This window comes from Astatotilapia calliptera, chromosome 3 (genome assembly GCF_964374335.1).
Source record: "Astatotilapia calliptera chromosome 3, fAstCal68.1, whole genome shotgun sequence".
Classification (NCBI taxonomy): domain Eukaryota; kingdom Metazoa; phylum Chordata; class Actinopteri; order Cichliformes; family Cichlidae; genus Astatotilapia; species Astatotilapia calliptera.
Genome location: NC_137424.1, coordinates 47,281,447 through 47,309,124, shown reverse-complemented (window position 1 = coordinate 47,309,124; position 27,678 = coordinate 47,281,447). Strand labels below are relative to the sequence as shown.

The 27,678-nt window shown below is 38.9% G+C and overlaps 1 protein-coding gene and 1 long non-coding RNA gene across 2 annotated transcripts; one reads left to right on the top strand and one right to left on the bottom strand.

Annotated features, from left to right (window-relative positions):
- Nucleotides 1–27: 27 nt before the first annotated feature.
- On the bottom strand, nucleotides 28–27,461 carry LOC113019218 (Fc receptor-like protein 5). The gene is made up of 14 exons (XM_080295525.1): nucleotides 26,203–27,461; nucleotides 25,485–25,748; nucleotides 25,084–25,362; nucleotides 23,306–23,581; nucleotides 15,244–15,510; nucleotides 14,519–14,782; nucleotides 14,118–14,396; nucleotides 9,489–9,788; nucleotides 3,942–4,205; nucleotides 2,425–2,664; nucleotides 2,046–2,153; nucleotides 1,855–1,920; nucleotides 1,533–1,583; nucleotides 28–1,225 (listed from the first exon to the last, which is right to left on the bottom strand). The coding sequence occupies exons 1-14, from the start codon at nucleotides 26,513–26,515 to the stop codon at nucleotides 1,200–1,202; spliced, it is 2,997 nt and encodes a 998-aa protein (XP_080151651.1). The 5' UTR covers nucleotides 26,516–27,461; the 3' UTR covers nucleotides 28–1,199.
- Nucleotides 11,461–13,812, top strand: LOC145425447 (uncharacterized). The gene is made up of 2 exons (XR_013906134.1): nucleotides 11,461–12,268; nucleotides 12,860–13,812. It is a non-coding gene; the product is annotated as an uncharacterized LOC145425447 (long non-coding RNA).
- Nucleotides 27,462–27,678: the final 217 nt, after the last annotated feature.

The window sequence follows — 27,678 nt, the reverse complement described above, 5'->3', positions numbered from 1 at the left end:
AAAAACAACAATTGGTCCAGGAGAGTCGGTCAAACAATGATTTTAATGAACACACGCATGGGGAGATGAACACTGCACACAGACAGCATCGATCTCCGCCCAATAATACACAAGCAGTTGTTTTTATAACATCAGGGTATCATTTATGACACCGCCTCAAGCGTCAAAGCAGATACAATACATGCATAAGTTTCAAAACCACAAATGTTCTGTTGACGACTTTTGACACATTTAAAAGGACATCTTCTCCGTCTCGAGGCCAGGTGCTTCCTATTAATCTTCTAACTCTCGCTTATCTCCTGGAACAAACTGTCCCTTAGGCAGACACAATTTTGCAGTCACAAGCTTTTGCAAACTATTATTTGAATACTTACCTAAACATGAGTCTAACTACTGTTTGTGTGTGTGTGTGTGTGTGTGTGTGTGTGTGTGTGTGTGTGTGTGTGTGTGTGTCTCGACCTCAAAATGCACTCGGCCTCACCCCGCCCGTTGACGCTTCTGACCTTTTACCAGACAGAAGCTCTCTGTGATAGGTGCAATAATCTTAACTCAGAACATGTGTAATCTATTGAATAAATGCTTTGATGAAATGATAATTAATGTAATGGTAATGATGGTTATGAATAGTAGCAGTAAAATATTTCCCTGATCTCCACAATTGCTTATTGCACTGTAGAGGCTGGTGAGAAACAGTATTTCGTTTCAGGCTGGGTAACACCATACGAAATGACAGTAAACTTCTTGAGTCTTGAGTCTAGTGGGATATTTTCATAGTATTTGAGTACTTCTTTTCCTGAAGGAATGGTTTAAAAAATTCCTCCACCACTTGCTATTAACAGCTAATCATAAATGATGTGATAATCAGTGCGCCCCAGGGTGGCTGTGGCTACAATGTAGCTTGCCATCACCAGTGTGTGAATGTGTGTGTGAATGGGTGGATGACTGATATGTAAAGCGCTTTGGGGTCCTTAGGGACTATTAAAGCGCTATATAAATACAGGCCACAGGCCATAATGGTTGCTACTTTACTGATAATTCTTATGAATTGTTATCAATATAGAAAGGTGAAGATGTCCATGCAGAGTGAACTCAGACAGAAAATATGTGTTTAATCTGGTCAAATTGATCTTGAAAATGACTGAACATCCAGCCTGTAGAGCTGTCCACAGAACAGCTCAGGATCATGCTGCTCTCTGGACCTACATCACATGGGTCACCCAGTTTCCTAAAGAGCAAAGCACAAATAAATTAAAGATAAATTTACAATTTCAAATATCTTCAGCTTAAATGAGCAGAATTGCAATAATGAGCACATTAGGTGAATGCTCTCTTTCAGGGCGTTAATGAACAACACTGAACATCTGTATAATATACTCTCAGTCTGAAACAGCTGTGCACTACATTAAAATTGTGGGTGTAATCAATTTCTGCCCAAACTAAAATAATAATGTTAGTATTGATTTTAATGATAATCACTGTTATTTTATAACCACACATTTTCCACTAACTATACATTAAAGTTGACACTGTACCGTTTTCAGTATTTCCAGAGCCTCTGATTGTCTCATAGACACAACGATCACCTACAAGTCAGAGAAAATGAGTCACCACATGTCTGTGATACTAATGTGAACACAAGTATTCTTGTCAGTAACATTTATATTAAAATACAATGAGATAAGCTTTGTTGTCAGTGTAAGCACAAACATACCCTGAAATTGGAAAATTTGTTATTACTTATAAATGCTGTACATGATTAAATGTTGTTATTGTCTTAGTTTTGTTTAATTCAACAGTGTTAAAGCTGCAGCAGAGAAAAGCATCAGGATATTTTAAACTAGATGAAAAACTAACCATGAAGAAGAGAGGAGTAGACTTGTTGATTTTCATCCTGACTCACCCTCTGCTCATCGGCAGAACCTTTATTAACAATTTAAAATGAAAATATTGCATTTACATGGTTATGTATTATACATTTTTGCAAACGGTTTCCAGTTTAGGAACGTTGCCCATTCAAACACTTTAAAGAGTGAAAAGAGCCTCACCTTTCTTTCTGTAGAGGTTTTTGAACAGGAACAGGAGGAAAATAAATATGACTCCAAAAATGAGTCCAGTGATCATCAGAACAAGAAATGAAGAACTGGATACAGCTACTGCAAATAAGGAAAATGAACTGTTAACTTCAATAAACTGAACTGAACTTGCTGTTTAAATTCTCAGGGATTTATATCTGCTATCACTCTCAAACCAGGGAATTGTATACATGTTAGGCATTTGTGTTAACCACAGTATTGTTGAAAAAAAAATACATGCCTGTTTTAAGATCATATTATAGTGCAGTAGACAAGGTATCTACTGTAAATGTTTTTTGGATAAGCCACCTACAGTATGTCATGAAAAATAAAGTGTTTTGATCCTGCTCACCTTTAACTGACATCCAGCTCTGTGCTGACTCTCTTCCTGAGTACTGACACTTGTAGAACCCTTCATCAGACTTTGACACTGCAGAGATCTTCAGCTCCCCTCGGGTATCATTTTGAATAATTTCGTCATTGTGATAAAAAATCACATTGGAAAGTATTTTCTCTCTTGAACTGCAGCTCAGACTCACAGACGTTTCTTCAGTCACAGGATGAACAGGACTCACCAGGATAGGATCATAATCTGCAAAACAGGCAAATCACATTAGTTCTGGTCACACTTTTAGGGATGGAAAGAGCCTTAACAACAACAACAACAAACTGAATTGCACAAAGTTAGAGTTTTTAAAACCCTCCTGTCGTGTTTACCTCTCGTCCCTTACTTTAGTGTTTTTCGGTCAGTTTTAACTGCTCTTAAATTAGCACAAAAGACATTTTTGAAAACCAAACTCAGTTCCTGTGGATCTTTCAGTGGATCTTTTAGTGGTCATTCGCTGGGCCATTCAGGGGGTCATTCAGTGAGTGAGCGAGTGAGTGGATTCCCATTCATTTCCTATGGTGGTCATTTTTGATGGGGAACACCACAGGTTTAACAAGGTTGATTAAAACACTCAAAATTCAATGAGAGAGGTGATCATTACTTTTTTATGTTCTCAGCTTTAGTCACTGATCACTTTATGGTCTCCGTGTTGTCTGTGTTTCTGTCTTTCAGTATTCCCATACCTTCCTCTCTCCTCCTTGTGTTAAATTAGTCTTCTTTCTCCATCTAATTGTCTTCTTTCCTTTTTTTTAGTTACAGTTTGCTCTTGTTTATCTTGTCTAGTTTTATTTCCTGTCCTTATTCTCAGGAATTTCTTGATTGTTTTCAGTTGTGTCTGGTTCCCTGCTTGTTTCATTTCCCCTCACTATCTCTTGTATATAGTTTTTTATTTTTATCTTTTCTTGTTTCGTCCGTGGAGGTGTGTGTTACCTAGGTCTGTTTTCCGTGTACTTCATGAGTGCTCCACATTATTTCTGATATTTGGATTGCATCATTTCTTTATTTACTTCGGATTTTGAATGTTGGAAATCCCAAGAATAATCAGCATTTTTTTTTATGAAAAATCACTGTGTTATCCACATGTTTCCTGTGTCCTGCCTGTGAGTCTGCAATATAAATTTAGTGTACCAGATTTTTTAACTTTGGGGTTTTCTGTAGGAAGGAGTCTAGGCAGAGAAGTGCAGACTTCCTTCCCCTGGCCACTCTTCTATGGGCTCACTGTTGTTGTACAGGGACTGAATACGCTGTGACAACAGGCAGGGTACCCCAAGAGATGTGATCAAATGCATTCTCTAAATCCATCAAGCAAAATTGCCCCTGACAACATAGCTCCTAGGATCACTGGAATCCACAAACCCCTCCACTGTGATAAAGTGGAGATTCACAGAGGGGAAATTTCTGAACCATTGAGGAAAATATTTAGGTCTTCTTTGCCACATACAATGACTTACACCAGGTTATTGGGGTAATCATTTACATACCGTGTACAGTGATGTTGACTGCATTGCTGAAGTCTCCTGATTCAGATTCACACCAGTACACTGCAGTATCTGACTTTGATGTGTTGATGTTGTATGTAGATCCAGTCATTCTGCTCCAGTTAGAAGAGTTCAGTTGGCCATTATCAGAAAACTTCCTCACTCTCCACTTGGCAGAGTTTCCCTCACAGGTCAGTGAGACAGAGTCAGAGGTGAAGTGTTGCACTCTGTCAGGACTCACTGTGAGTGACGCTGCTGAATGAACATCTGAAAACAACATGCAGCGAAGAGTCAAAGCTCAGAGATGTTAAATATTATTTTAATTTATCTGGTATATTTTTTTTACTATGTGCTAATAAGTTATAAGTTAACAAGATGTTCGTTTTGGTCAACCTAAAAATTGTACCCTGGATAAGAATGGCAGCATTGTTATGTGTACAAATAAATAAATCTCAAACAACACTATTCAAAACCTTAAGCCATGCCTCATTTCTTAATAGTTTGTAAGGAAAACGGGAAATGGAAACATGCAAACATAAATGAATGTATCATATATAAGACAAGGATTGTGTGCATAAATAAAGTAAAACTTTGGTATTACCACCTTTATTTTTTAACATAAGCTGAACTCTCGTAGGCAAAATGTCTTGTAATTTATTTAACTAGTCCTCCGGAATAGTACTTAAAGAAGTTAAAATGATGCCAAACAGACTACCAGTGTCGTAAAAGAATATCTGGATTGAAAAACACACAGCGGTCTCTGTTGGGAACCCTATCAAATTGTTTATTGTATGAAGAATAAACAAGTGCATCTCCATTATTATCTAACATGCATATATGTATATACACACACCAACACACACACAGGTACGCACGTGGACACAAATACATGTATACATATACACATGCATACATCATCAATAAAAGCATCTGACTGGAGGAACGCAGAGTTCGAGTGGGTAGGTGCAGGCTAAGGAGATCTGAAATGTAAGCTGGAGCCAAGCCATGGAGGGCTTTAAAAACAAATAATAAAACCTTGAAATCAATTTGGTATATAACTGGCAGCCAATGTAAAGCTGTGAGTATCGGAGTAATACTGTCTCTCTTTCTGGTGTCCGTCAGGAGCCTTGCGGTCGCATTTTGAACAAGTTGCAGGCGGAACAGGCTTGATTGACAGACGCGTAAATAAAGAGAGTTACACTATTCACGATGTGATGAAATGAAGGCATGGATAATGGTTTCCAGATCTTTAGATGACAAGATAGTTTTGAGTTTAGAAATGCTCCTGAGCTGGAAGAAACTGCCACAAACAACTGTAGAATCAAAAATGAAAACAAGATTTTTAACATGGGGATGTAGATTAGCTGATCGTGGGCCCAAGTCATTTCTTATGAGACTAACAGAGTCTTGTTTGCCAAAAATTCTAATGTCACTTTTGTCATGGTTTAGTTTGAGAAAGTTCAAAGACATCCAGCAATTTATGTCACTAAGACAATCTGAAACTTTCTGCAATGTGCTATCAATGCCTGGTTTTAAAGAGAGATGTGTATCATCTGCATTAGAGTGATAGGAAATTTGGTGTTTCTGAAAAATAGAGCCTAATGGGAGCATGTATAGGGAGAATAAGACAGGGCCCAGAATAGAGCCCTGAGGCATTCCACAAGCAAGTGTAAGCAGGGCAAGAGTATTTCTTTCCCTGCATCACGGAGTATGCTCTGCTCTCTAAGGAAGAGGCAAACCATTTTAGAGCACAACCTTGAATATCAACGCATGTCTTCAAACAGTTTAATAGGATTGTGTGGTCAACCATGTCAAATTCTGCACTCAGGCCTAGAAGAATTAAAACTGTACTTTTTCTAGAGTCACCAGCATATCATTGAACACCTTCAGTAGAGCAGACTCTGTGCTATGGAAGGCTCAGAAACTAGACTGATATTTATCCAGAATACTATGTGTATCTAAGAATGAGGACAATTGATGGGGGGGCAACTTGTCATGGTCCTGGGTCATTATGACCCAGCGTTCTCAATTTTCTTGTGTTTTTGCATTATGTTTATTTCATTTGTTATTTTAAGAATTTATTCTGTGGTGCACATTTCATGTTAAACAAGTTTGTGAATTTTCCATTAAGACTCATCATAAAAACTAAAATAATAAATATATTATCACTACTCGTTTGTTAGATTTTGGACTGTTTGTTATTTATGGCCTGTATGTCTTATTAATCTGAGCTTAAATGCCTTAAATTCTAAAAAAAAACCTGAATTTCTGGATGATTCTGAATGAAAGAAATAATCAGACGAAACATACTGTACTATTTATCACCGTCTACTTTGGGTTAAACACACCAAGGACATTTTTTGAAACCGTTTAAAATTTTTATACAGTCACATAAAGTAACATTTGTTATGTTTCCAGTCAAAAGTGACTGGGAATATTTCATTTGTGTACATCTGACCCTTGTCTGACTAGTTTCTGCATCCCAGAAACTGCTGGTAAATTCATTTCTGGATCTATACACATCACCCATATATGCTTTGGTTTCTTTTTGGGTTACCTCCTTCCAATTCTTTTTGTAAATCTGTTTCCCCTCCAAGTTGGTCATGTTTACCACTGGGTTTGATGGACCCAGTCCAGAATAGTTCAAAGCAGGATTTGATGTCATCAATACAGGACACAATACATTTTGTAGGTGCTATGGTCATCCTGATGATATTTTCAGCTGAAAACTAACTTAATTCTCAGGTGGGGATAAGTTCCCATTCTTTTACTTGAATCTGACAGCAAACTCTTCATCACTGGATTCCTCCCGATCAGTCATTTCTTGGTCTGGATTGCACAGATTATGTTCCCTGCCGTCTTCAGCTTCTGACACTTCCTTATCTAATCCATCCTCACTGTCAATTTCCTGGCCACATTTGTCCTCACTAATGTGGTGATCAAGTAGCCTCACATAGGGTATATCAACCTGCCATGATGTTGCCAAACAGTGACCTTTGAGTAAGACCTCAAAAAAGCATTATACATCAAAGCTACAAGAACAGTTCAGTGCTGTTGAAACAATGTTGCAGCTGTCTGTGAGAAATGCCAACACAGGAGTTGTTTCCATGGAAGAGAGGCTCTAGTGGACAGCAATTACCAAAGTGGCTACCAGAGAACCCAAGGTGCTTGTACAGTGGGGCAAAAAAGTATTTAGTCAGCCACCGATTGTGCAAGTTCCCCCACTTAAAATGATGACAGAGGTCAGTAATTTGCACCAGAGGTACACTTCAACTGTGAGAGACAGAATGTTAAAAAAAAAATCCATGAATTCACATGGTAGGATTTGTAAAGAATTTATTCGTAAATTAGGGTGGAAAATAAGTATTTGGTCACCTCAAACAAGGAAAATCCCTGGCTCTCACAGACCTGTAACGTCCTCTGTAAGAAGCTTTTCTGTCCCCCACTCGTTACCTGTATGAATGGCACCTGTTTTGTCATGGTCCCCGTGCCTGCTCGGCTGGCCCTGTGTGGCTACATGTTATGTTTTGTCTATTCTCTCTCTCCTCTCTCTCTGCTCGCTGCCTGGGCGGAGCTCATTGTGAGCTCCCGGCCTCCACCACCTGTAGGCAATCACCTGTGGCTCCTCACCTTGTTTGCTCCCGCTACTTAAGGCAGTGACTGAGAGCACCTCGCCGCTGGACTATTGAGTAACGCTCGTCAGTGCTACTTTAGCCTCGGCCAGTTTTGAGCTCTGTCCGTGAAAGTTCCGTGCTAACTCTTGTTCTCTGTATGCAGATTTCTCGTGCTTGGTTTGGGGACTCTGGACGCTTTTCCCGACCCCTCTCTGCACCCCTGGGAACCCTGGCCCCCTTCTCCTTCACCTGTATATAGTGCACCTGGAGTGTGTAAATAAACCTGTTTTTCTGAGATTTCAGTCTGCGCCGAGTCCTCCCTGCTCCTCCGTGACATGTTTGAACTCATCATCTGTATAAAAGACACCTGTCCACAGCCTCAAACAGTCAGACTCCAAACTCCGCCATGGCCAAGACCAAAGAGCTTTCGAAGGACAAGGAAAAATATTGTAGACCTGCACCAGACTGGGAAGAGTGAATCTACAATAGGCAAGCAGCTTGGTGTGAAAAAATCAACTGTGGGAGCAATCATCAGAAAATGGAAGACATACAAGACCACTGATAATCTCCCTCGATCTGGGGCTCCACGCAAGATCTCATCCCGTGGGGTCAAAATGATCATGAGAACGGTGAGCAAAGATCCCAGAACCACACGGGGGGACCTGGTGAATGACCTGCAGAGAGCTGGGACCAAAGTAACAAAGGTCACCATCAGTAACACACTACAACGGCAGGGAATCAAATCCCGCAGTGCCAGACGTGTTCCGCTGCTGAAGCCAGTGCATGTCCAGGCCCGTCTGAAGTTTGCCAGAGAGCACATGGATGATACAGCAGAGGATTGGGAGAATGTCATGTGGTCAGATGAAACCAAAGTAGAACTTTCTGGTATAAACTCAACTCGTCGTGTTTGGAGGAAGAAGAATACTGAGTTGCATCCCAAGAACACCATACCTACTGTGAAGCATGGGGGTGGAAACATCATGCTATGGGGCTGTTTTTCTGCCAAGGGGACAGGACGACTGATCCGTGTTAAGGACAGAATGAATGGGGCCATGTATCGTGAGATTTTGAGCCAAAACCTCCTTCCATCAGTGAGAACTTTGAAGATGAAACGAGGCTGGGTCTTCCAACATGACAATGACCCAAAACACACCGCCCGGGCAACAAAGGAGTGGCTCCGTAAGAAGCATTTGAAAGTCCTGGAGTGGCCTAGCCAGTCTCCAGACCTCAACCCCATAGAAAATCTGTGGCGGGAGTTGAAAGTCCATGTTGCTCAGTGACAGCCCCAAAACATCACTGCTCTCGAGAAGATCTGCATGGAGGAATGGGCCAAAATACCAGCTACTGTGTGTGCAAACCTGGTAAAGACCTATAGTAAACGTTTGACCTCTGTTATTGCCAACAAAGGTTATGTTACAAAGTATTGAGTTGTATTTTTGTTATTGACCAAATACTTATTTTCCACCCTAATTTACGAATAAATTCTTTACAAATCCTACCATGTGGATTCATGGATTTTTTTTTTTTCACATTCTGTCTCTCACAGTTGAAGTGTACCTCTGGTGCAAATTACTGACCTCTGTCATCATTTTAGGTGGGGGAACTTGCACAATCGGTGGCTGACTAAATACTTTTTTGCCCCACTGTATGTGTGTGTATATATGCGCATGTATGCGTGTGTCTGTCCAACTTTTAAATCTGTGAATTTGACCAGAATGCAACATGAGAGTTAAAAATGACAAAAAAGTCTGACTGAAAATGAGGAGCGGCTCATAACTTTTGCACATTGCTGTATATTAATTTTCTCTTTTTTGCTATCACTGTAATTGATGAAGGAAAGAGTTACAAAACAAGGAACAAATAAATTCAGTCTGGCTTGATCATAGTCAGAAATGACATAACTTCAGCTCATTGGAATAAACAGAAACAAACTGACCTGCAGACCAGACAAACTTTGGTTGACTGTGATCGGTGTGATACTCTGGGTCTCCTCTTCCAGCTCTGCACACATATCCTGCTGTGTGTGTCTGTCCATGAATGATGTAGGAGTCCTGTGCAGTCCCACTGCCATCAGGTAGCAGCTCATAACTGGAGGATTTCTCTGATAGATCAGGAACAGCTTTATACCAGTAGAAGCTCCATCCTGCAGACGGATGTTCAACCTCACAGTTCAGAGTTACTGAGGCTCTAGGACTCAGCCATGATGGAGACACAGTGAGGACAGGACGGGGTTTATCTGCTTGAAAGACATTTCCCATTATGAAAACACATTACAGTGTGAATATGATATAGTTTATTTTTTCTTAGTCCATTTAACTATCACACTTTTGTCAGTTCATAAATTATTCTTTTCCTGTGATCTGGATGATGCTTCTCTCAGACATACTGATCATAACAACAGATTTACCAGAAAACACAAGACTTCTTATTAATGTAAAGTTCAGATGCCAGACCTCACAGGAGGAGATGCACATAAGCTGACAAATTGAAAATCTCATAAATCACATCATCAATAAAACAAACTTAATCATCAGGTTTTTGCATCTCCACACACACACGCGCACACACATACATTCTTTGCATTCTGATTTTCTTCCCATATAAATGAGCTCAGATTCTGCTTAGAGTAATATTTAGTATCAGACCAAATTGGTCGGTCAGTCTGTAATAAACTGGCTCTTTTTAGGGTGTATTATCATCTTAAGATGCAAGCCTCCTGCTTGAGCTGTCTGGAGGTGATTGGGGGTGCTGAGGATGGTAGTAATAACCAAAGTAACACAGGAACAATATTTTTGATGTTTTTCTTCATCATTTATGTGTTTTGTGTTAAACACTTAAAGTCATAGTGAAACAGACAGTGTGTTTCTGTGTGTTTTATTTATTTTGTATGAGATGATAAGGCAGGATGACTTTTATTCTTTTTTGAGCAAAATCATAATTGTTTTCATAGTTACAGGGCGTTTGAAATTACAAATGGCTAGTTTATTTATTTCAATATTGTACTACGTGAGGGAGCAGCATATCAGCATTGCTCTCCGATACCCTCCGTATCCCTCCCTAAAACTCCTCTTAAAAACACAGCAACAAATATCAATACCTCACAAAATGGAACATGGGATGTGGGAGCACACAGAGGCCAGCAGGTGGATGAGAGAAAGGGGAGGCTAGAGGAGAAACCCGAGGCGGCCACCGGTACGAGTGTCAGGTGAACTGAACTTTAGTTCAGTTCTTACCTTGTGGGAGAGCATGAATAATAATGAATAATCATAACGAGACAGGGGAAGCTAGACTGAATAGAATGAACGTAAAAATATGGGACCTTCACAGTAAAACAAGAAACATGATGAGGGAGTGGAAGAGAGGCAGACGAGATGGAGCGAGGGAACATGAAGGAGAGTACAGACACGATGGGCTGGGGAAACATGAATAAACACGATGGAATAAAAGACGAGGGGCAACAAGGCACAAGAACTCACAATTAAATAAACACTGACACACAGCGGGAGACTGACTATGGAATGTAGCAATTGTCAGCCACTTCCTCTACATGGATGACATCAAGCTGTATGCCAAGAGTGATTCATTGATCTACACCAACAGGATATACAGCAACAACATTGGAATGCCATTCGGACTGGAGAAGTGTAGTTGGATGATAACAAAGAGAGGGAAGGTAGTCAGAACTGTGGGGATCGCATCAAAAGCTACAAGCACCTGGGAATCCCACAGGCAAAACAGAACCATGAAGAGGCATCTAGGAAAGTTGCAACCACCAAGTACCTGCAGTGCGTCAGGCAAGTCCTGTGGAATCAGCTGAACGATAAGAACATAATCCGGGCTGTCATCATCTAAGCCCTGCCTGTGATCAGGTAACCTGCCAGGATAATAAGCTGGCCAAAGGCCCCTGCACGGTATGTACCACTGGCAGATAGAAGAAGTGGCTGACTTCCAGAAATCCTACCAGTGGCTGGACAAAGCCGGAATGAAAGACAGCACGGAAGCACTAACCATAGCAGTACAAGAACAAGCTCTGGGCACAAGAGCCATAGAGGCTGGGCTCTATCACACCAGGCAAGACTGCAGGTGCAGGCTGTGTAAAAATGCCCCTGAGACAATCCAGCACATAACAGCACGGTGCAAGATGGTAGCAGGCGGGGCATACATGGAACGCCACAACCACGTGGCTGGCATAGTATACAGAAACATCTGTGCAGAGTATGGCCTGGAAGTCCCGAGGTCAAAATTGCAGACGACCACTAGGGTGGTCGAGAATGACTGAGCTAAGATCTTCCAAATACAGAGGAAAAAATAGTGAACCAACCGGACACAGTAGTGATAGAGAAGCAGAGGTAGATGGCCATAGTGATAGATGTATTGATACCAAAAGGCAACAGGAAGAAGGAACACGAGAAGCTGGAGAAATACAAAGAAGAGCTGGAGAAGATGTGGAGGGTGAAGGTAACAGTGGTCCCCGAGGTATTCGGACCATTCGGTGCACTGACCCCCAAGCTAGGCGAGTGGCTCCAGCAGATCCCGAGAACAACATCAGAGATCTCTGTCCAGAAGAGCGCAGTCCTAGGAACAGCTAAGATACTGCGCAGGACCCTCAAGCTCCCAGGCCTCTGGTAGAGGACCTGAGCTTGAAGGATGGACTGCCCACAGAGGCGAGTGGGGAAATTTTTTTTTTTTTTACACATTTTAGCTCTTCGGAAAAAAGTAAGTAAATTGCAGTGGGTTTTAAAATGCTTGTTTCACATAAGAAATATGTTCAAAATTCATACAAAATAAACCCTGTAGACCATTTGCAGACGTCATCGAGTCACTATTTCTCTTTCTAGGATGCCCGATAATCCAATAATCCAATAATCCAGCTGAACAAAGACAACATTAAATCACTTCTTGTAGCTCTATCAGTAACCAAAACAAATAATCAAAGAGAAGCATAAATACTGCAATCTAAAAATAATGAATAATGCCTACTTTTTTTTTTTTGCAGAACTAGTGTAATCTCAATAGTCTCCTGTTACAGCTAAATGGTAAAATGGCCTGTGTTTATATAGCGCTTTATTAGTCCCTAAGGACCCCAAAGCGCTTTACATATCCAGTCATCCACCCATTCACACACACATTCACACACTGTCTGCAGCTGTCTGGAGGTAGTGAAGTTTGTGGTAATAACAACCATAACATTATTTTAGCTTCCCTTACTCAATTTTCCTCCATCTGCAGCTCTCAATATTCTCACTGAAGCTCCAAATATTATTCTTCATCTTTACGTTTTTGTTTTCATCTCTTCTGATGATCCAGTTCAGGGTCACAAGATATTGGACCCTATGCCAGACAGTGGTGCAGTACCCTGTGGGAGGAACTTGGAGAACCCGGAGACAATCCATGCAGAAGCAGGGAGAGCATTCAAACTCCACATAAAAAGATCTCGGCCAGATGGTGGATTTGAAACCAGTGCTAACCACTGAGCCACCATGGAGCTTGTATTTGTCATGGTGAATTAAACAGTGGACTTTTTTCTGTACTGTAAGAGATTGCAGTATTTGCATAAGATGCTAGGCCAAGATGACCTTGTTTTTTTTAATAGAAATTGTAGATTTGTGGTTATTTGTTGAAGGAGTTGAAAAATAATACATCTCCGATCCTATTTATTTCTGTCATTATTGTCCTCAGATGATGGAGCAGCAGGTCAGCATTGGCGTCTCTATACCAGCTGAAGGTTCATGACACAAAGTGGTGACAAACTGTCTACAATGAGGCTACTATCAGCTGCAGCTCTTTGTCTGACTAACAATGTAACATGCTTTGTAGACCATTGAATTCATCCTGTGCTGACCATTGTTAGATTTGTATTGTTGATTGTCATTTATGCTTAGAAATATTTACTTATATATGCTTAGAGTTTTGTAATTAGTTGTAGATTGGTAGAGGTTTTGATCCTTGATAGTCTGCAAACTTTGTGTGTATTAGACAGCACTTTGGGAGCATGAGAGGTCATACCGTGTCTTATTGTTTTATGGTAGGATTAACGTAGTTGCGTCTGTTCTAGTCTAAGTGCTCTTTGTTTAGATGAACTGCAGGACTTCCTCACCGTGTTATCTAGGATGAACCATCTAGGGTGAGGGGGAGGCTACCCTCTTCCTGACCAAGGATGTTTGACCCTTTGATCAGCAGTCCACACACACACACACACACACACACACACACACACACACACACACACACACACACACACACACACACACACACACACACAGGCAAGGTACTCTTTGTGTGTATGTAGACGTCATATGTTAATGAACTTATGCATATTCATGTAACCTCAATAAAAGAACAGTGGTACGGGAGAACGGACGAGAGCAACTGGTGTCAAGCGAAGGAACGGTGCCTGTCCGGTTCTCTCCCGTGCACGAGAAACATGAAGAAGCTTGCCTACTTGTGTCTTGCTTTGCAGTGTAATTATATTGTCTTCAACGTTCCAGCGGATGGGTTCAAGCTACAAACCTATCAACCATTATGACATTTGTCAAATAGAGATCACACAACAAACATGACTTACTTGATGCTGACAATGTGAAGGCTTCACTCCACTCTGTTGAAGAATATGAGTCATCTCTGCGTCGACTCTTACACATGTAGTCTCCACTGCTGGACTCAGAAACTCTGAATGTCACATCATTATTGTGTGTCCACTGTGTGGGTGTCCTGGGTCCTCTCCATTCATACTCCCACTCAGTGGTTTCACCTCCTTCCTGCACCTCACATGTCAGAGTGATCGTCTCACCTCTGAATATCTGAGGCCAGTTGGGTTGTTGTTTTACAACAACTTTATTGGAAACTGTTTACACATATTAACAGTTGAGATACAAATATAAACATGAAATCAACACAGAAAACTTAACATTGTATGTCTGATAATCATGAGTGAATGTATATTTCAAACTAAATTACTGAACTCACAGGTTTTCTCAATGGTGACTTCATCACTTCTATCAGTGTAGTAAACTGGGTTTCCTCTTGTTCCTCTGCAGCTGTAGATTCCTCCTTGAGATACTCTGATATCTCTGTTTTGTTGATCTCTGATTTGACCTTCAGAGGTTGTTTGGGTTCGTCTGAACCACTCATATTTCGATCCATCAGAGCTCTGCACAGAGCAGGTCAGTGTCACACTGCCCCCTACTGGTATGATTGTTGTTCCTGCTGTCAGTGTGGCCCTGGGTTTATCTGATGTTATGAAAGAGGATATGATATGAAAAAATATGTGTTTTTCATTATAACATCATTAAGAACATTAAAAAAAACACAGTTTATATTTACATTAATATTTTCTGATCTCTAAAGAACCACGGTCTAAATGTTTGTCCATTCTATAGTCCTGAATGTAAACTAATGCTGATTAGTTGGTTTAGATAACAGAAACATCATCACTTTAAACTTCATGAAGCTTTTCATGTTTCTTCTTTTCCTTTAGAAATGTAATTAAATTTAATTTCATCCACGATTGACTCTGTTGTTAAAACTCAATTTGTTAATTTTGTTAATGACAACTTGTGAGTATTGACGCACTGACTTTACACTGGTCCTGGTTAAAGTTCAAGTTTCAATGAATAATTTAATTAAATGTTGTTCAGTTGAGTATTTGAACAGGGATCATACATTTATGCTGTCAGTCACTGAAGACTTACCTAATACAGTTATAGAGACAGTATTACTGGTCTTTTTATCATGTGAGCTCTTCCTGTCACCAATGCACTGATATTCACCACTGTCACGTGTAGATGTAATTTCTAATTTGGAGTCTTTGTTTGGCCTGTAGGAGAAAACTTCTTGACCATCCCTGTTGATTTTGTAAAACCAGTCAGTGTCTTTTCCTTCTTTCATGTCACATTTGAATGTAACAAACTCTCCGGTGAAAAAACTGGACAATTTGGGTTCAATAGTTAGCACAGCATCTAGAATCCAACACAACCACACAGTTAACAATCTGACACACTTCATGTACTATTGAAGGCACAACCTTTCTTTATATTCACAAAATTATAAATAAATAAATAAAAGAAAAATGTAAAGTGCTTAAGACTGAAACAGTAGTATGTAAACAGAAGTAAGATAAATGAAAAAGAAAAACAAAAAAACGTGTTTTGTCACCTTGAGCGTGTCCAGTGCAGAGAAGCGTACAGAGCACTAAAACAAAGACAGAAACTTCAGACATTATCAAAGTAGCGACACTCAAATATGTCTCTGTAGGTTGTCAATCATCATAAAACAGGAAACAGAGTGGAAAGCAGACATGACAACACAAGTTTGACAACATGAACCAGAAGACAGGAAACATGACAGACTAACACAGAAGACCTAAGTGAAACATAACTAAACTAAACGCAACCAAAGGCAACCAGGTACCTCCCCCTGGTTTATTATTACTAGTCTTATTGTTTGTGGATCTGTATTTCTGGCTTTAGTTGTTGTTTGTTTTGTGATTTCTAGTTCTTGGGTTTTGTTCCTGTGCCCCTCATGTTTAGTTCTGTCATAGATAGATAGATAGATAGATAGATAGATAGATAGATAGATAGATAGATAGATAGATAGATAGATAGATAGATAGATAGATAGATAGATAGATAGATAGATAGATAGATAGATAGATAGATAGATAGATAGATAGATAGATAGATAGATAGTGGTGGTGTTCTCCTCTGTCTTACTCTGAACAAAAACGATTTTTGAAGTGGCACAAGTAATTTGTGTGCCTTCTTATTTGATGCAGCACACCTGATTGTTCTGTAAATAGATTTAAATGGTTATATAAAAAGAGGCCTTGGCTGCATTTTTAGGTAAATGGTATTAAAGAACTTTTTTCTACTCGGATTTTGAATGTTTTGTCTGGATTTAGATCAACTGTGCTAATATAGTATACCAAAATGAAAAAAACCCTCAAATTTCAGATATTTAAGGTTGTGCTGAAAATAATGATACCAATCGAAGCAAGATAAACAGCTTTTAAAGGTGAAATATAGAAGTAAAATCAAAAGTAGTCAACAACAGCCAATTATACCAGGACCCCAGAGGGTTAAGTCCTGTGTTTCTTTCTGTCATTTGTCATGTCGCACACTCATAATGCTGTGTGTTTCTTTCCTGTTCCAAGTCAATTCCTAGTTTTCAGTTTCTGGTTTATTTTCTAGTGTTTGAGTTTCTAGTTTTGCTTTGTACATGGATGAGAAGTTTTCCAGCGTTAAAGCTATCGTTTTGAGTTTACTCCTCTGTTTACGAGTCCTACACTTGGGTCCAACATCCTGCCTGCCACACAGCAAACCATGACAATAAATCTTAGATAAACTAAACCAGCTCCACACACTGACTCAGATTAGAGTGAACCATCAAACAACATGTTGATAACAAAACATGAGTCTTCTGATCACATGACCTGCAATGGTACAAATGACTGATGCTCTGTTCTTCTTACTAAAACATGTTTATGGATCAGTATGAATCAAACAATAGGAGTCAGTGATGTACTCACAGAATAGGCCCAGCTCACAGAGCAAAGTGGCTCCCATCCTCACATCCAGCAGTGACACGTCTGAAAACTTCTACAACTTTCTGCAAAGAGAGAGAGTGAAGCAGCAGCACAGCAGATACCAAAGAGCTGTGAAGGAAACAAAGAGTTGTTTTTTTTACTTCTTCTCTCTGCTTCCTTCCTTTTCAACAGAACTAACACTCTTTAACAAGCTCTGACCACCGCATGACGTGTTTATACTTTTTTACATTTATTGAAATGTTCATCTGTACTCTACCTCTCATCCTAAAACAGCTTTGATAGTCAGCAAACCATCTGAGAACCAGAACTTTATAAACAATTAAGAAAATCGTGGTCATATCGTCAATCGTAGCTCAAGAGTTGACAGTTTGTCTTGTAATCGGAAGGTTGCTGGTTCGAGCTTGTGTGTGAATGGGTGAATGACTGAATGTAGTGTAAAGCACTTTGGGGTCCTTAGGGATTAAGTAAAGCGCTACACAAATACAGGCCAAAATAGACTGATAGAAGAACAAAGTGTTAACTGATGCTGATAAACAGAGATGTAAATATAAAACTGAAAATACATCTGAACTATGAAATTGTGGTTTGGTGATAAATTCACCCACATGTTGTGAGCAAGGTCAAGCTAAACAGAAATAGTGTTGTTAACCAGAAGTGGGCGTGAGGCAAGAGGAAGTCCTTCCCCCTCTCTCAGATTGTATCTCTGTTACTTTAAAAGTGCTGCTGTGTTTATGGTGATGTCAGCTGGGCTGAGTTCATGAGGCTCATGGGTCATGGTTTTGAAATCAAATAAACTTTAAACATGTGACATAGGTGTAAGTGTGGCATGCTAAACTTGACATTTTTGTGCCCACACCAATGTGTCAAAGTTTCACACTTTGTGCTTTATACTTTACAGAAGAAGAGAAAGAAAATGGGGAAAAAAAATTAAGGTATGATGTTGTTTCACCCGCAGTTACACCTGTTAATTTCTATTTCTATTTCTTTATTACTATTATTTTTAAATCGGCAACTACTATACACAGAGCACTTAGCAGTGGGTGTTTCCCCTGTTCACTCTCATGAAACCCTTAAAGAGACAGAAGCTCATGTTGTCTTCAAATAACACCTCCATTTCACAAGAGATACCACAGAGTGAGATTTATGCAGCACTTTTCTAGTTTTAATGTTAAAAGTTAAAACTACAAGCCACATTTAAAAAGCAGTTTATATTGTACAATTTAGGTATTTTAAATTTCACAGCAATTCTACAATCACAAGATACCCTGAGATGCACATCTGTGGACTTGAAAAGCAACTTGCTATTTTTATGCAGTACAAACATTTGATGCAGATGAGCTAAAAAGCTTCTGTTGAGGAGCTAAATGAAGGCCTTTTATAAATTAGTGAAGCAGAGGCTTAAACACAGTTGATATTTTATCTCAAACTGCCTGGATCAGTCATATATGATAGATAAGTGCTACATTTATAGTTTTGCAGCAGATAAATCCTGCTTTTAGCAGAACAGAAAGTCTTTGACATGAGTATACTGAGTATTAACAGGACAAGTTTGTCTAATCTAGCTACTGGGAGGAGGGCACCGGCTATGTGTGTATCCATGGTGTTTGCATAGAAGGCCCAGAGTTGTACTGTCCCATGTTTTAAAGTCTGCATATTGCTGAAAGTCGGGTGAGTGGAGTCCAGATTATCATTGTTAACACTTAAATTTTAAATCCTTTCGAAACCTTAATGGACAAAAACTGTACACACACAAAATCTGCCATGAAATCGTCACATAAGAATGTATTTTTGTCTTTATTTCATAAATCACCGAATCAACTTGAGATCTTTTGATCTCGTTTATCAAGCAATAAGATATTTCCATCAATTTTCAGATATTTTAAGCCTTTAAATGACAGTTTAAACATTTAAATTATTTGTTGTTTGTTGAAATGTTTATTTTGCATATAATATCTAATAAGGGGAAGGACACTCGTGGTGATTAGAGTCTTGGACATGTCAAAGATCAGCAGCAAAACTGACTTAATTGTAATGTCATTGTTTTGTGAAGTGCAATGGAGAATAATGTCCTATTGGCTTCCACTGAAACCACATTTAAATCTCTCTGCCACTGCAGTATAAAACAATGCATTCTGTATTGTCAGCTTTTCATTTTGAAGAAAAGCATTTGATTTTTTTTTCACTATATTCCACCAGATTGAACCTTTTTGCTACTGTAGGCCAATGCATGAAATTCTTGTATATTTGCCAGTTGTCTTAGAGAATTGAGCAATCATGTCTTTGTTCACTGCTGCTGCACATGTATGGTCATGATTGACACTGACTTAAAATAAACTGTAAAACCACACTCATCCCTCAAAAAAAGGCCAAAAGCACATAACAATTTAAGATAATGATCACCACTGTATTTGCTGTTCCAGCTCCATAAAGACAAATGTATTGCAAATTTGTATAGAAAAAAATAGACATGAAATACACGATACATTCAAATCCATACACTATTTGTGAATACTGTATGTACTCTTCATTACTTTGGGGATAATGTAGAAGATCTAATGTGTAAAAATATTCTCATTATATCTACTGTAACAAAGAAACAAAAGCCAACAAAGAATTTAAAGCCACATTTTCACACACTATAAATATTACATATAACACTTTTTAAACGTTTTCTTGTTACATGAAATGTTATAAAAAAGCTTTAATAAAAAAAATATTCGATTGTAAAGAACATGAATACTTAATGGGAAAAAAAGACAATATTAAGTCTATATTATGGTATTTAATATGATTTCTAACCAACTTATTGTACAATGTTAAGGAGAAAATCACAACCATTTAAAATGAAAACACTGACACAGATAATGTAATCAATGAACCTTTAAGAAAGTTGCCTCACTTAAAATGATGATTTAATGTTTACATTATCAAAATATTCCTACTGATATTTCCATTTTTTCAGTGAGAATTAAAAAATATAATATAAAAACAAAAAATCAGAGAATCATTTTTAAAACATATTTCAGATGTTTAGTTAAATGTTAAACCTAAACACTTTACTAGGAAACGTTAATGTATATTTGTGCCCATCATTTGATGGTCTGTGAATGGTGGGAAATATGTGGGAATGGGACCTGACAAAGCTCTGATGGTTGAGAATGAGAATTAGTCTTCAGTTATGACCGTGGTTCCCAAAGTGGGAGGCCATTGCGGGGGGGCATAATGGACAGGTTTTTTGACGGGGCTCCCACACAAACGCAAAGCAGAGGTTGAAGCATTGCCAAATATGCTTCCAACCCAACTTCTTTCCAAGCCATAGAAAATATGATGAAGCATATCTTGTCTTTGGCTTCACCTGGACAACGAAGATTTTCTTGTAAAACAAAAAGGGGGTCTAGAAAAAAAAGCTTGGGAACCACTGAGTTATAGGAAAGGAGATGCTTATAGCTCACCCACTTTCGATAGAAAGAATCGCTGACTTTCCACAAGAAGGAGCCACTGGACCTACAGCACACAGGTCACCCAGCTTCATATAGAGCAAGGGCGGTAAAGCACAGATAAATTAATAAATTCACAATTCCAAATACATTCTGCTTTAAATGAGCACATTAGATGAATGCTCTCTTCCAGTGGATTCATGAACAACACTGAACTTCTGTAAAATATATTCAAATATACTCTCAGTCTGAAACAGCTCTGCAGTTCATTATAATTATAGGTGTAAAAACCCTCTGGTCAAACTAAAATAATAATGTTAGTGTTGTTTTTAGCAATAATCACTGTTATTTTATAATCACATAGCTTTCACAAACTATATATTAAAGTTGATACTGTACCGTTTTGAGTTTTTCCAGAGCCTCTGATTGTTTCATAGACAGAACGATCACCTACAAGTCAGAGAAAATGAGTCACCACATAATGTAAACACAAGTATTCTTGTCAGTAACATTTATACTAAGACGAGATGAGATAAGATAAGCTTTAATGTCAGTGTAAGCACAAACATACAGTGAAATTAGAAAATGTTTTATTACTCATAAATGCTGTACATGATTAAATTTCATTATTGTCTTAGTTTTCTTTAATTCAACAGTGTTAAAGCTGCAGAAGAGAAAAGCATCAGGATATTTTAAACTAGGTAAAAAGAAAACTAACCATGGAGGAGAGAGGAGTAGACTTGTTGTTGATTTTCATCCTGACTCACCCTCTGGTCATCGGCAGAACCTTTATTAAAAATTCAAAATAAGACACTAACGTTCACATAGTTTATTATGTATTATACAATATTGTGAACAGTTTTCAGTTTTGGAATGTTGCATCTCCATATTTAAATATTTTAAAGAGTAAAATATGTAAAAGTCTCACCTTTCTTTTTGTAGACCTTTTTGTACAGGAACAGGAACAGGAGCAAAATAAATATGATTCCAGGAATGAGTCCAGTGATCATCAGAAGAAGAAATGAAGAACTGGACACAGCTTTGCAAATAAGAAGAATGAACTGTTAACTTTAATAAACTGAACTCAGTTGAGTCAGATCCTCTGGTAACACTAGTAGGGATAGAAAGAACCTTAACAACAACAACAAAATGAAGTGCAAAACAAGTCTTAAAAGTAACTTTCATTTAAAGATACAGGGAGTGCAGAATTATTAGGCAAATGAGTATTTTGTCCACATCATCCTCTTCATGCATGTTGTCTTACTCCAAGCTGTATAGGCTCGAAAGCCTACTACCAATTAAGCATATTAGGTGATGTGCATCTCTGTAATGAGAAGGGGTGTGGTCTAATGACATCAACACCCTATATCAGGTGTGCATAATTATTAGGCAATGTCCTTTCCTTTGGCAAAATGGGTCAAAAGAAGGACTTGACAGGCTCAGAAAAGTCAAAAATAGTGAGATATCTTGCAGAGGGATGCAGCAGTCTCAAAATTGCAAAGCTTCTGAAGCGTGATCATCGAACAATCAAGCGTTTCATTCAAAATAGTCAACAGGGTCGCAAGAAGCGTGTGGAAAAGCCAAGGCACAAAATAACTGCCCATGAACTGAGAAAAGTCAAGCGTGCAGCTGCCAAGATGCCACTTGCCACCAGTTTGGCCATATTTCAGAGCTGCAACATCACTGGAGTGCCCAAAAGCACAAGGTGTGCAATACTCAGAGACATGGCCAAGGTAAGAAAGGCTGAAAGACGACCACCACTGAACAAGACACACAAGCTGAAACGTCAAGACTGGGCCAAGAAATATCTCAAGACTGATTTTTCTAAGGTTTTATGGACTGATGAAATGAGAGTGAGTCTTGATGGGCCAGATGGATGGGCCCGTGGCTGGATTGGTAAAGGGCAGAGAGCTCCAGTCCGACTCAGACGCCAGCAAGGTATGTATGTCCCTATGTATTAGCCCTGCGACAGACTGGCAACCTGTCCAGGGTGTACCCCGCCTTTCGCCCTATGACAGCCGGGATAGGCTCCAGCGCCCGCCACTACCCTGAAAAGGATAAGCGGAAGCGAATGGATGAGATGATAAGGCAAGATGGGTTCTATTCTTTTTTTTTAGTGAAATCATAGTTGTTTTCTTAGTTACAGGGGTTTAAAATTACAAGTACTTCAATATTTTTTCTGTTTATTTCTTTCATGATTGTACTCAGGTGAGAAAGCAGCATATGAGTACTGCGCTACATACACCAGCTGAAAGTTCAAACACAAAGTGGTGAGAAAGCTACGATCACCTGAAGCTCTTTGTCTGACTAAAAATGTTTCCTGCCTGCAGTTTCCAACTCTGTGGACTGTGAGAAGAAGATGGAAAATCCGGAGAGAATCCGGATGAGGGAAGAAGAGGGAGTTTGAAAAATTGTTTAATTTTATAAAATGTATTAAAAAAATGGTAGCACTTCAGTCTGAAGACTGCTGTGCACATTTCATTCTGCCTTTGCAAGTTTCAGTCAGAGTTAAACAAACAAATAAACAAAACAAACATAAACAGTTTTAACTGCCACAGTTATTTTTTTTCCTTCAAAGTTTGGTAGACCTCATTCATTCATATTCCCACTGAGTGTCGTCTCTGTGGATCTCATATCTGATTATTATTTTCTCTGCTCTGCCCATCTGATGCCAAATGTGTTCAGATATCAATAATACAGGCACAAAAATGAGACAAAACTTTTTTTCACAGTGTGTATTAATAGAAACTTTACTGCTGAAAAAAAACTTACCATTTTTATCAGTGTTAAAGGGATCACTGTACTCTGTGTAGTAAACTGGGTTTCCTCTTCCTCCTCTGCACCTGTAGAGTCCTTCCTGTGAGACTCTGATTTGTCCATTTGAGTGGAAAACTGCATCTTGTGTGGTCAGGGGTTTAGACAAGTTCTCATCTCTGTACCAGTAGTATCTCCATTCACATGATAATGGGTTCACTGAACATTTCAGGGTCATATTGCCCTCTACTGGAACGTCTCTCATATCAGAAGTTATTTGAGCCTTTGGTTGATCTGTTGAGTTTAGACAAAGATAGAAAGAATAAATATAATATACCACACAAACAGGTTAGGATTGCACTGCCCTGATGTTGTCAGAATTCAACATCACTATACCTCTATCTAGATTTCCAACAACACGTAAGAAGCAATAAGACCAAACTGCCATGGTATGAGTACATCCTTCTTTTTGATAACCACAGGATGGTAAAAGGGTCCAGGCTGTGTTTATACTGATGTAATTCACTTTCCTCCACTCTTACACACCCGTAATCCCTTTTATCCTTTCAGTGAATGCATTTTATTCATAAATTACTCCCACCACAACAACAGATTCACAAGAAGACTTCTTATAATCTGAGGTTCAGATGTCAGACCACACAGGAGGAAATACACATTATAGCTGCAAAGAGGAATTTGAAATAGTAAAACTTTAATTAAGAGACTTTGTAACATTTTGTGACCCTCGTTAAGCATTTTCATATGATTTGATTATTTGTTATTTCGTGGAGTTTGCGTTACTTGTGACTTTCCAAACTGTAACAGACGCACAACAGACCCGACCACATTTCAACGCCTTTCAACACTTTATTTCGGTTGCTGCTCCTTCAGCTCTCAGCTGCAGCTTGTCAGCTGCCAGCCACACACACAACAACAACAAACTCAGGAGCCAGTCCAGCCTTAAATGCAGTGGAGGTGTGATGAGCTGATGCCGCTAAGGTGTGGTTTTAAAATGATTGTTTTACATCAGAAAAATATATAAAATTCATTCAAAATAAATGCTGCAGGCCATTTGAAGTTTTGATAGATGTCATCAAGATACTTTTCCTCTTTCAGAGATGCCTGATCCCACAATAATCCAGCTGAACAATGCCAACACCAGATTGCTTATTTTAGTCACAAAAACAAGCAGGCAAAGAGAAACACAAATATTACACTCTATAAATAATGACTTATACATAAAATAAATAATTCCTACATCTACATCATTTTTTAATGTTATTTTTTATGTTTTGCAGAATCAGTGCACAGGCACATTCAAACACGCACACACCTCTTTAAGGTCTGGGAGTGGGTTTAAAAGGAATGATCTCAATATTCTAGCCTCCTGCTGGAGCTTTCTAGTGTTGGTGAGGACGGTAAGCATAGCAACAGTAACATTGTTTTAACTTCCCTCCTTCAATTTTCCTCCATTTCCTGCTTTGCACTGATGTCTTTTTGGGTTGTGGCTCCAACCCTGAATATTTTGACTAAAATGTCAAATCTGATTGTTGATCATTGCATTTATTTTTAATCAAACTCATTAGGTGATGGAGCAGCAGGTCAGCATTGGCGTCTCTATACCAGCTGAAAGTTCGTGACACAAAGTGGTGACAAACTGTCTACAATGAGGCTACTATCAGCTGCAGCTCTTTGTCTGACTAACAATGTAACATGCTTTGTAGACCATTGAATTCATCCTGTGCTGACCATTATGACATTTGTCAAATGGAGATCACACAACAAACATGACTTACTTGATGCTGACAATGTGAAGGCTTCACTCAACTCTGTTGAAGAATATGAGTCATCTCTGCGTCGACTCTTACACATGTAGTCTCCACTGCTGGACTCAGAAACTCTGAATGTCACATCATTATTGTGTGTCCACTGTGTGGGTGTCCTGGGTCCTCTCCATTCATACCACCACTCAGTGGTTTCACCTCCTTCCTGCACCTCACATGTCAGAGTGATCGTCTCACCTCTGAATATCTGAGGCCAGTTGGGTCGTTGTTTTACAACAACTTTATTGGAAACTGTTTACACATATTAACAGTTGAGATACAAACAGAAACATGAAATCAACACAGAAAACTTCAAATTGTGTGTTTGATAATCATGAGTGAATGTATATTTCAAACTAAATTACTGAACTCACAGGTTATCTCAATGGTGACATCATCACTTCTATCAGTGTAGTAAACTGGGTTTCCTCTTGTTCCTCTGCAGCTGTAGATTCCTCCTTGAGATACTCTGATATCTCTGTTTTGTTGATCTCTGATTTGAACTTCAGAGGTTGTTTGGGTTCGTCTGAACCACTCATATTTCCATCCATCAGAGCTCTGCACAGAGCAGGTCAGTGTCACACTGCCCCCTACTGGTGTGATTGTTGTTCCTGCTGTCAGTGTGGCCCTGGGTTTATCTGCTGTTATGAAAGAGGAAGAAAAATAAATATGTGTTTTCATTATAACAACATAAGAACATTAAAAAAACACAGTTTATATTTACATTAATATTTGCTGATCTCTAAAGAACCACGGTCTAAATGTTTGTCCATTCTATGGCCCTGAATGTAAACTAATGCTGACTAGTTGGTTTAGATAACAGAAACATCATCACTTTAAACTTCATGAAGCTTTTCATGTTTCTTCTTTTCCTTTAGAAATGTAGTTAAATTTAATTTCATCCACGATTGACTCTGTTGTTAAAACTCAATTTGTTAATTTTGTTAATGACAACTTGTGAGAATTGACGCACTGACTTTACACTGGTCCTGGTTAAAGTTCAAGTTTCAATGAATAATTTAATTAAATGTTGTTCAGTTGAGTATTTGAACAGGGATCATACATTTATGCTGTCAGTCACTGAAGACTTACCTAATACAGTTATAGAGACAGTATTACTGATCTTTTTATCATGTGAGCTCTTCCTGTCACCAATGCACTGATATTCACCACTGTAACCTGTAGATGTAATTTCTAATTTGGAGTCTTTGTTTTTCCTGTAGGAGAAAACTTCTCGACCATCCGCGTTGATTTGGTAATACCAGTCAGTGTCTTTTCCTTCATTCATGTCACATTTGAATGTAACAAACTCTCCAATGAAAAAACTGGACCAGCTGGGTTCAATAGTTAGCACAGCATCTAGAATCCAACACAACCACACAGTTAACAATCTGACACACTTCATGTACTATTGAAGGCACAACCTTAGTTTATATTCACAAAATTATAAAGATAGTGATAGATATATAAATAAATAAATAAAAAGAAAAATGTAAAGTGCTTAAGACTGAAACAGTAGTATGTAAACAGAAGTAAGATAAATGAAAAAGAAAAACAAAAAAGTGAAAAGTGTTTTGTCACCTTGAGCGTGTCCAGTGCAGAGAAGCGTGCAGAGCACTAAAATAAAGACAGAAACTTCAGACATTATCAAAGTAGTGACACTCAAATATGTCTCTGTAGGTTGTCAATCATCATAAAACAGGAAACAGAGTGGAAAGCAGACATGACAAGTTTGACAACATGAACCAGAAGACAGGAAACATGACAGACTAACACAGAAGACCTAAGTGAAACATAACTAAACTAAACTAAACGCAACCAAAGGCAACCAGGTACCTCCCCCTGGTTTATTATTACTAGTCTTATTGTTTGTGGATCTGTATTTCTAGCTTTAGTTGCTGTTTGTTTTGTGATTTCTAGTTCTTGGGTTTTGTTCCTGTGCCCCTCATGTTTAGTGTAGGTTCAGTTCTGTCTTCTTGTTTATTTCCCCAGTCAGTCGTGTCTCATGTCGCAGTTTGTCACTCCTGTCCCTGTGCTCTGTGTTCCCTCTGATCAGTGTCAACGTCGTGCCTCTGTGCCTGTCGTGTGTTTCCTGTTTTATTTTGATAGTCCCCGTCCTGTGTGCAGTGTGTCCAGTTTTGCTTCCCTTTTCTCGTTAAGTCTGGTTTGTCCTGGCTGTGTTGCCACCTGTTCCCCATCATCTTGTTGTCCTGCCTGTGTGTTTAAGTCCTGTGTGTCTCGCTGTCTGTTTTGCCAGGTCGTACCCGCATAATGCTGTGTGTTTCTTTCCTGTTCCAAGTCAATTCCTAGTTTTCAGTTCCTCATTTATTTTCTAGTGTTTGAGTTTCTAGTTTTGCTTTGTATTTGGATGAGAAGTTTTCCAGTGTTAAATCTGCCATTTTGAGTTTACTCCTCTGTTTACGAGTCAAACATCCTGCCTGCCACACAGCAAACCATGACAACAGATCTTTCTTGGATAAACTAAAGCAGCTCCACATACAGACTCAGATTAGAATGAACCATCAAAACATGTTGATAACAAAACATGAGAGTCCTCTGATCACATGA